Source organism: Silurus aristotelis, assembly GCF_946808225.1.
Source record: "Silurus aristotelis genome assembly, chromosome: 1".
Lineage (NCBI taxonomy): Eukaryota > Metazoa > Chordata > Actinopteri > Siluriformes > Siluridae > Silurus > Silurus aristotelis.
The window spans coordinates 42,603,890-42,614,018 of record NC_139574.1 but is presented as its reverse complement, the minus strand read 5'-3'; the positions used below and the strand labels follow the sequence as shown (position 1 = coordinate 42,614,018).

At 40.2% G+C, this 10,129-nt stretch overlaps 2 protein-coding genes across 3 annotated transcripts in view; both read left to right on the top strand.

Moving 5' to 3' along the window:
• asb10 (ankyrin repeat and SOCS box containing 10) overlaps positions 1 to 2,501 on the top strand; it is an 8,867-nt gene extending 6,366 nt beyond the window's left edge. The window contains exons 4-5 of one of the 2 annotated variants that reach the window (XM_083537849.1): positions 1,235 to 1,348; positions 2,261 to 2,501. In XM_083537849.1, the coding sequence (XP_083393975.1) occupies positions 1,235 to 1,348; positions 2,261 to 2,446 (300 nt within the window). In that variant the 3' untranslated portion in view covers positions 2,447 to 2,501. The remainder of the gene's footprint in view (positions 1 to 1,234; positions 1,349 to 2,260) is intronic. The other variant, XM_083537848.1, reaches the window with a different exon arrangement.
• Positions 2,502 to 5,162: 2,661 nt separating this feature from the next.
• Positions 5,163 to 6,751, top strand: gbx1 (gastrulation brain homeobox 1). Its single transcript, XM_083553187.1, has 2 exons — positions 5,163 to 5,732; positions 6,220 to 6,751. The coding sequence occupies exons 1-2, from the start codon at positions 5,285 to 5,287 to the stop codon at positions 6,744 to 6,746; spliced, it is 975 nt and encodes a 324-aa protein (XP_083409313.1). The 5' UTR covers positions 5,163 to 5,284; the 3' UTR covers positions 6,747 to 6,751.
• The last annotated feature ends 3,378 nt before the right edge of the window (positions 6,752 to 10,129 follow it).

Genomic DNA, 10,129 nt, shown 5'->3' with positions numbered 1-10,129 from the left:
TGGATTTTGGGGACAAATAGTTGCCTTGAAAACACCTTGGATTTTTGTACAAGTGTATTGACATTTAAATTCATGGCATTTCCCAGGTGCCCTCATCCAGAGCGAATAACAATTACCTCACTCGTACAACCCAGCAGTTATGGGCCTTGCTCAGGGGCCCAAAAGTGGCAGCTTGGTGTGGGTAGAATTTAAACTCACAACCTTTGGATCCAAAGTCCAATAGATATAGTCCAAATATTGTAGCAAAAAATTGGGAACTCGTGCTTGCTTGGTAGACGAAAGAAAGAAAGAAAATATAGGAAGGAAGGGAAGAAAGAGAAAAGAAAGAAAGCAAAAATGTAAAAATAATTTTCTGTACTAATTCAAGATTCTAAAAGCAGGAGACTTGACATGAAACGATACGTATTCGGACAAATTCAATTCCCTGTTTCAATGCTGTTCTAGTAGAAATCGCTTAGTACTGTACATCCAGTGAATCCCACTTGTGCCGGATAAATTGCCTGATTCTTAATGAGGCAAATGTTAATAGGAGATTAATTAGCACTAATTGCAGAAGTTCTCGACAATCCCCCAGAGAGGGGCCCAATCTGTTCATCAAGCCAAGTGCTTAATTATTCCACACTGCACTCCCTCGCAACTAGCACCGCCGACCTCTGGCCTTTTTTTTTTCCTCCCGAGCAGGTGGGGATATCGCTCCAGGTGGAAACTGTCGTTGTTACCTTGATTGAGGAGCAGCTTCAGTTTTTCAACTAGTTCAGGAATGGCCAGACTGTCCAAATGCATCAATTCAGCCTATTTCTTCATTCTTGACTAATTGGGCAATGGCCTGAGAGTTGATATGTAAGATGGGGCGTATTTGATATCATATTTATTATTATAGTTTTATTAGTTTTCAGTACAACGATACTGCTACGAACTAGGCAGGGAATGTCATGTAATATTACTGATTAGAAAGCAAGAAAAGAGGTCACATGTACCTTACACCAGGGGCAAAGTCTGTCTGTAGAATACAGCACCTCTGGAGCATAGAGGGTTAAGGGCCTTGCTAAAGTGCCCAAGAGTGGCAGCTTGCCGATACTAGGGCTTGACCCCCCAACCTTCCGATAAGTAACCCAACCCACTGATCTACCATTTCCCCTAGTTCTTTTATGTATCCACGTTCCTTGAGGCCTCTACTTGTTCAGTTCCCCAAAACAGTCGATCGATCTGAATGCCTGTCATGTGTCAATTCCAGGTCCTGAAGTACTGTTGTGTGTCACCACGGACAATAGAAGTGCTGCTGAACGCATACAGCCAACTCAAAGTCAACGATCGGTGGGTAGAGGCCGTTCCTCCAGAGGTGTTCCAGGTAGGAAGAAATAACATAACGCAGGTATGATAGTGTAACTGGTGCTATTCTGGTGTAACTGGTGTAACTGGACCACGTGCATTACCAAGTCAATTATTTTATTACGGACAGCAAGTTAGAGGAAACGTGAAATTCGGCAGTGAAGCCGGGCCACAGAGATGTTTGACACGACGTACGTTTGGTATTTGGTGATGCTGCAACAAACAGTTCGAGGTGTTTTGAATGTTTTCAACAGCGGAAGAGCGTCACTGGAAGACAACGAGAGATCACTTTTGAAGAGCTCGACCCCTAAAAATGTCGAAACCATTCAGCAACTCTTGCATGATGATCGTCGGAGAGCGATCCACACAATCTCACTTCCCCACCCACCCTACTCTCCAGATTTGCAGACTGCGCCCTTTTTCCGTCGATTGGGTCCAAAATTGTGCAAGGGGATTGTCTTGAAGGGGATAGCGTGTAAACACAGATAAATAAAGTACTTTTGTGTAAACAAAGCTAGTCTTACTGTATATAACCAACTGGAACTGGAGCTGGAGACTCCTTCCCTTCTTTAGCAACCTGATCTATAGAAGGAGTACTCGTCCCGAAGCACCCAATGTCTCGTGGAAGCCTTTCCAGAAGAAGGGAATAAAATTTGGAATGATCGTCATCGCCAACACGCTTTCGCCGTTTCGGTGTATTTGTTTCATTCAAAGTACTTGACCGATGACTTGAACGTAATCAAAACAAATTAGGAACAGATTTAATGGATATGCCTAGGTTTACCTAACGTGGTTCATGTGGTTCCCCCATGAGTCTTCAGTGTTTGTCCTACAAGGTTTCTCTGTAACATAAAATGTTAAAAAATGGACCAATTGAATTTGTACATGTTGCTTGGGTATTGAAATGTAACTTTTGTGGTTCCCTCTACAGGAACATCAAGGCTTCTATGAGTCTGTGTTCGCCCTGGCCAACACTCCACGGTCACTACAGCACCTGGCTCGCCACAGGATCCGTACGTATCTGGAAGGACGTCTCCACAAAGTGGTGCCTAAATTGGGCCTGCCCACGTTTCTGAAGAATTACCTAATGCTGGAGTTTCGAGGTTACATTCATTAGCGCTAAAGCAAAAAGCGTACTGTCGGCTTTACGCTCATCATAGTAACATGGAGAAGGCGATGGACGTCTTTCTATCTTTCCATCTCGTCCCTTTATGTGATTTTTTTTTTCCCTCCCCAGCTACATCTTTGCACTGCACATCCTTCTGAGAGGATTTAAACAACGCTGTTTTGTTGTTGTTTGTGCGTAAAGGACGACGGTTATCATTATTATTATTGGCTTTTCACGCTAACATGCATTCCCTTTCTTGCATTAATTCGACAGCTTTGTTTGTATGGTTAAAGGATTGGTTTTTCTTTTTTTTTGTGGTAGATTTATTTCATCACATTATTTTATAAAGTCACATAACCGACTTTAGTTTCCGGTCATGAGATTATTATTAGTTGGGGATATTTTTTTCGACCACAAGGGGGCGACCTGCATTTTCGTCTATTTAGACAGTAAGAGTGTTTTTTTTTTTTAATGAATTTTGAAATTTTTTTTTACAGGAATTATAGAATCATTTTCAGACAGATTTATTAAACACATAACTTTTTTGGTGGGTCACATCATGAGCATGTTGTAAAGCCCGGTAATGGGTGGCCTCTGCCAGGAGGTTCTGGTTTGGGTCATGGATGGTTTAGGCAAAATTTGAACCTATCAAAGGGTTCACGTGAGCCGCATGTACAAACCCAAGAGCATGAAGAAGACAAAATTGTGTTGCTATGATTTCACAACAATATAACAAAATAACAAAAATGTGGACTGTTTAGAACCGAGAAATAAAAACAAACTGTTTTTGGTTTTTAAAAAAATTCTAATTATTATAATCATTATTCAATTGATTTTTTTTTAAATGTCATCAAATGTTATTTATTTAATAACCTATATTTAATATATATATATATATATATATATATTATATATATATATATATATATATATATATATATATATATATACATTTTAGTTCTGGTTTTCTACTATAAAAAGAAATAATAAAAAATATATCTATAAAATAGAATAATACAATTATTATAAAAAGGATAGTAATAAAGCAATTTTCCTACTGATGAACAATGATGATGATGATGACATTGATAATGATGATGAAGGCCTTGCCAGGAACGAGCACTCATCCCTTCACGTCGAGTGCGACAGGACCACTTTGACCTCTATCCACGGTTGCACCCTCCTCATCAAGGCATCCTCATCCTCCATTCTTCTCCACCACATCCGTCCTCCAACACCTTCAAGCGGTGTGTTCACCTGTAGAGAGGAACCTGTACACCACTTTAACAACTCTTTTATTTGTGAATTTTATGGGGGGGAGCACATGGGCAAGTGTGTGTTTTGGGGGGCGGGTTTGGGGGGGGGGGGGGGGCTGTGTTGTAAGTGCTGGGTTTGAATAGATCAAAGATCGCGAGGCCACTCAATGGGGTCATTTGCATTTTTCGGAGAATAATTACTACGCGGGGTCCAATCAGAGTCGGAGGTGATGGTTAATCAGACGGCTGGTCGGTGTGAGAGAGAGAGAGAGAGAGAACCCACCTTCACCGCGACGACCACCACCACTTCACAGCACTCAATCATCAGCGCGAGCCGACTGGCATTTATAATGCCGCAAAAATGATTAGGGGCAGAGGAAGTTTATATAATAATAATAATAATAATAATAATAATAATAATAATAATAATAATAATAATAATAATAATATTTAATTCTATTCAGTAGTCGTTTATGTATTCTTCTTCTTCTTCTTCTTATTATTATTATTATTGGAAAATTACAAAATAATTATACAATACAATAGTAATCATTTCAAGAATTATTATTATGATATTATAATTATAATTATTTGTTATATTATTTTTTATTATGATGATGATGATGATGATTATTATTATATTTGTTCCTATATTTTCCCTCCCCATCCCTGAAGTCCTCAGGTGCTCACCCACGAATCCAGATGTTTCACCAACCCCTGTAAGTTCAACCTCCAAAACGTGATCGCATGCAGCAACTTTCTCTCATTGTATCCGTGCTCTCACAGACCACCAATCCCCCCCCCCCCCCCCCCCCCGCTCTCAACCCCTCACACTGAATAAGAAGCCCAACAATCATTCACTCTCTTACACACACGAGGGCCAAAACATCTGCGGTACCATCGGCCCCTGCGTTTTGGACAAAAACAAAAACAAGAAAACAGAGGAAAGAAAGCAGAAGCGTTTGTTGCGCGTCTCCTCCTGAATACTGAGTAATTGCTGGTCATCAATCACGATTACTAATAGATGATCGGGTCGGTGTGGTCACCGATTACAGGGCTGAAGCGGTGTCTCGCGCGCCTCACTCACTTTGCACTGGGCCATTGTAGAGAGGGGGGTACATGGGGGATGTGGTAGAGGGGGGTGACTTGACCCGTCTGTTTGGTATCCACTGGGAAAGCGGCGCCAAAAAAAAAAAAGGCCCTGAATGAGGAAATGAAGCGTAATTTGAGGAAGATGGATGAGTCTCCAGGGCGACGCCCCCTTCTATCCTCTTGTGTTGATGGTGCGCGCTGACGGTGAGACACAGAGAGCGAGAGAAAGCGAGAGGGAGAGGGGGATAGAGAGGGGGAAAAGAGAAGGGGTGGGAAGCAAGGAAAGAGAGGTCGGTGCGTGCGTGTGTTTATGTCTCACTATGTGACAAATGGTGAGAGAGAAGGACTGAGCTGGAGAGCTAGAAGAAAAAAACAACCAAAAACAAGAAGTTTTTCCGATTAATCGTCGAATAATCGCCAGGAATACGTTCCGCTTCGCAGGCAAAGGGGGAGAAAAAAAGGGATTTACGCAGGTGACGGAACGCAGGATCTTTGAGCCATGCAGAGGCCGAGCGGTCCAGGCACGGCGTTTTCCATAGACTCTTTAATCGGAACGCCGCAGCCGCGGCCGGGACACTTGCTCTACACGGGCTACCCGATGTTCATGCCGTACCGGCCGCTCGTCATCCCGCAAGCTTTGTCCCACTCGCCCCTGCCGTCGGCGATCCCACCGCTCGCACCGTTGGCGTCCTTCGCCGGGCGTCTAACCAACACGTTCTGCGCAAGCCTGGGCCAGGGAATGCCCTCCATGGTGGCGCTCACCACCGCGCTGCCGGGCTTCTCGGAGCCCGCGGACGGCTTCTACGCGCCGCAGGAGATCTCCGGGCCCCGGCTGAGCGCCGACGCGGCGATCGGGCGCCAGGAGAGTCCGCACGAGGAGCTGCACGCGCGCGACAAGGCGGCCGCCGAACTACTCAACTTCTCGGAAACTTTTCACGGCGTGGCAGGTGAGCGCGTGAACATGCATTCTTTATATTTCGTTTTTCAGATGCAACAACAAAAAAAGAAAAAAAAAACGAATTCCTCTACTCGAGCAAGAAAGTAGTAGTAGTTTTTTTTTTTTTTCCTAAATAAATGTGCAAAAATTTCCTATCAATAAATAAATAAATTGAGCAAGAAAACAGTAGAATTAAAAAAGAATAAAAAAAAAAAACGCTGAACGTCAAATCAAATGAAATAAAAAAAATATTAATAGCATGCATGCGCACATTAAGAGAAATTTTTTTATGATATAAAGATTTATTCATTTATTTGTCTTTTTGTTTTTTTTGTTTTTTTTTATTTTATTTCTGCTTAACTGTTTTAAATCAGGAAGGAAATGATGTTAGAATCGTTTGCAATGCATCAAAAAAAAAAGTGAACAGAAGGAGGGGAATAACGCGTGTGTGTGTGTGTGTGTGTGTGTGTGTGTGTGTGTGTGTGTGTGTGTGTCAGGTGAGACCAAGCTCTACAGCTCGGACGACGAGAAGCTGGACCTGAAGTCCGCCGAGGCGGCGTGCAGTGAGCGCGAGGACAGCTCGGGGGACAGCGAGAACGAGAGCTTCTCGGACGGCCACAGCTGCAACTCCAAGGGCAAACTGAAAGCGGAGCCCCTGAGCTCGGCTTCGGCGGCGGCGGCGGCGGCGTCGGGCGCGTCCTCAGCAGGCAAAAGCCGGCGACGGCGGACAGCGTTCACGAGCGAGCAGCTGCTCGAGCTCGAGAAGGAGTTCCACTGCAAGAAGTACCTGTCGTTGACCGAGCGCTCGCAGATCGCGCACGCGCTCAAGCTCAGCGAGGTCCAGGTGAAGATCTGGTTCCAGAACCGGCGCGCCAAGTGGAAGCGCATCAAAGCGGGGAACGTGAACAGCCGCTCCGGCGAGCCCGTGCGCAACCCAAAGATCGTCGTTCCCATCCCGGTGCACGTGAACCGCTTCGCCGTCAGGAGTCAGCACCAGCAGATCGAGCAGGGCGCGAGGCCGTGAACTTACCCCCCGACAAAAAAAAAAAAAGATTACAAAAAATACAAAAAATTGCGCGCTCCAAGACTCCTAAATGCATAAAAAAAAAAAAAAAACAATGCATGAAGCACAAAAAAAAACAACAACCCGGAATTAATCGCATCTAGACGGATTACTGTTCGAACTAGATGTCATTTTTTTATTTAAGAAAAAAACAAAAAAAAGAATTATAGGATTTTTTTTTTTCTTATAACGTGGCCATGTCTTTAATTTATTGCTTTGTAAATAACGTGTAAATAGAAACCACGTGTCTGACGCGACACGCCCATGTGCACTATGAAATGAAATTTGTTTAAAAACGTTTTTAAACAACAACAACAACAAATATTTATCACTTGCAGTCTTGTTTATCTGCATGTTTCTTTCTTTTTTTTTTTTTTTTCTTCTCAATGTTGTTCTCACATGTTGCACGTGTTTCCCCATTAATCATCATCATCATCACTATTATCGTGGTGGTCTTTGGAGACCACTTATTGATGGGAAAAGAAAATCTTCAAGAAACAATAATCGGATGAAATGAATAAACAGTTGTAGTCTGAAGGACGAGGAAAAAAAAAATTGCAAACAAAAAATTGCCTAATTGGCCTAATTATGAATAATGGGTCCATCAGGTCTTAAATTAGGCAGGATGACGTAGCAAGTAATTAACCAATAGATTAATTGATACGTTGCTCACACGCATGGCGGGGTTCGTTTCTTTTTTCTTTTTTTTTTTTAAAAAGAGAATAATTTTTTTTTTTTTACTTTAACAAGATCGGAAAAAATCTAAGAAGTAGAAAAAAAATTTATATACGTATTTCCTTATTATTATTATTATTATTATTATTATTATTATTATTATTATTATTATTATTATTATTATTTCATTATTATTATTATTATTATTATTATTATAAAAGAATTAAAGAAAACCATTTGGTACCTAGAACATTATTTAAGCATCAAAAAAAAAATTAAAAAAAGGAGGAAAACCCGAAATTCCGTTTCAAAACGCACCTATTATTCATATTTATTTATTTATTTATTTTTCGATGTTTTTTCTTTTTTCTTTTTTTTTCTTCAAATCCCGACTACATGTTTTTCCATATTCAGAAATGGTTTTTTTGTTTGTTTGTTTTTAAACAGGTTAATTATTCATTACAGACGTGAGTTCTTTTTTTAATTTTTTTATTTTTTACCTTAATTAAACTTATTTCTGTGCTCGGATTTTTTGTGTTTCTTTCTTTCTTTCTTTCTTTTTTTTTTACTGAATGTGTTTTCCGTCTAAAACCATGAGCAGTGCTTTTCCGACTTCACCAAAAACACACAAAAAAACACACCGAAACTCACATTTCTAGAGTTTAATTGAATATTTAAAAAAAAAATGCTAGAAATATATATTTATTTCGTTCATGTATGAAAGTGTCCTTTTTGCCGATTGCAGAAAAAAAACAAAAAAACATCTGGATATAAATGCGATCAATGTTTGGAGTGTTTTCACTTTAATTATTAAGTATTTTTTATTTATTTATGATCAAAAATGAATAATTTCTGTTTTGCAAAAAAGTCTAAAATGAACCCCCTAAAAACACAAGCCAGTAATGAGTTTTGGATTTTTGACGTGAATATAAAAAAATAAATAAAAGAGAGAGAGAGAAAGAGAAGGGGGGGAAAAAAAAGAGAGTGAGAGAGGGGTTGTGTTAATGAGTATGAGACTCATTTGTCTCTCTTTAGGAGGCCATGTTGTCGGAGAGAAGAGTGATGGATTTCTACACTGGTCATATTCACCTAACAGTAATGATCTTCAACATCCATCACCCTCTCTCTATCTCGTTCTATCTCTCTGGAAATCTCATTTGGTCACGTGAGGACAATTGTTGATTGACAGGACAAATCCAAGTGATGATTGAACGAACAAAAAATTCAGGTTCCATAGTTATTATTTTTTTTGCATACAAATACTATTTAAAAAGTAAAATTTAATTAAATTAAATAATATATATGTTCCATTTGTACGTTATGTTTTTAATTTTTTATAAATAGATTTATCAATCAATAGATTATGATGCGTTTTGAATACACTCTTAACCAGAGATAGTAAAAAAAATATTAATAATGGAATAATCCGTATTCTTCTCCCTTTTTTTTTTTACAATTCAGGTGGAAATATTCATATAAAATTCAAAATATACATAAATTTTTTTTTAGAAAAATTAGGACTCCTATCCCAAGCTACTCACTTATTCAAGGTGAAAGAAATTATAAATTGCGTAGTCTCACCTTTATTTCCGAATGAAATCCTTCTAGACGAAGACGTCTGGTACTTCGGTGTAGAACTGTAGTGCAAATATTTCTTCCATTCCTTCATTTGTGAAGTTTTGTTAGTATGTGAATTTTGGGGACATCATCTGCACAGCGTCATCAAAGACTTTGTATCAGAAGGTCACGAGTTTAAATCTTAGCCTCACCAAGATCCCACTTCTGGGCCCCCAAGCAAGGCAGATAAACGAATGAGACAAATGTAAGTCGCTCTGGATAAGGGCGTCTGCCAAATATATATATATATATATATATATATATATATATATATATATATATATATATATATATATATATATATATATATATACACACACAAACATAAAAACACCTGGCCATAAGTACGGTATGTGCTTGTTGAGCATCGCATTCCAAATTCAGTCCCAATGTGTTCTGATAATTACCTTCACTCTTCTGAGAAGATGTTCCACCAGATTTTGGAGTGTGGAGTGTTAGTAAAGTCAGGTAGTGGTGTAGGTGAGAAGGTGAGGGGGCCTGGGGTGCAGTCAGTGTTCACGTTCATTCCGAAGGTTTTTAGTAGAGTTGAGATCAGAGCTCAATAGCAGGCCGCTCAAGATCTTCCTCTCCAAACCATATCTTGATTCGCGCAATCCAAGAAAAGAGCTCTCGGCTTTTGGATTTCATTTTGGCAGCTTGGACAATTTTAAGGTTTAGGGTAATTTTGGCAAACGCCAATATTATCCAGAGCGACTTACATTGATCTCATTCGTACAACTGAGCAGCTATGGGCCCTTGCTCAAGGGCCCAGGGGTGGCAGCTTGGTGTGGCGTTGAACTCGCAACCTTCAATTGCAAGTTTTAACCACTAGGCACGGCCAAGTTAAATTTTTTTTTTTCCGGGATGTATCGGACGGTCACGAACGACCTGGAGCCAGCAGTGACCGAGACGGAGATGGAGATGATTGGGGTGCTGAGCTCACACTGCTCTTGTTTATAGGTTAATTGTCACCAGGAAGGTAATTAGCCAATAATTATGTAATTAAATATGTGGCCAAGGCGTTTGAAAACAGACCACCACCTCACCTCACC

Excerpts from the sequence above, each read along its gene's own strand:
- gbx1 (XM_083553187.1), top strand. The coding sequence starts at position 5,285 with ATGCAGAGGCCGAGCGGTCCAGGCACGGCGTTTTCCATAGACTCTTTA. Across the intron at positions 5,733-6,219 it reads AACTTTTCACGGCGTGGCAG|GTGAGACCAAGCTCTACAGC; the intron begins GTGAGCGCGTGA and ends TGTGTGTGTCAG.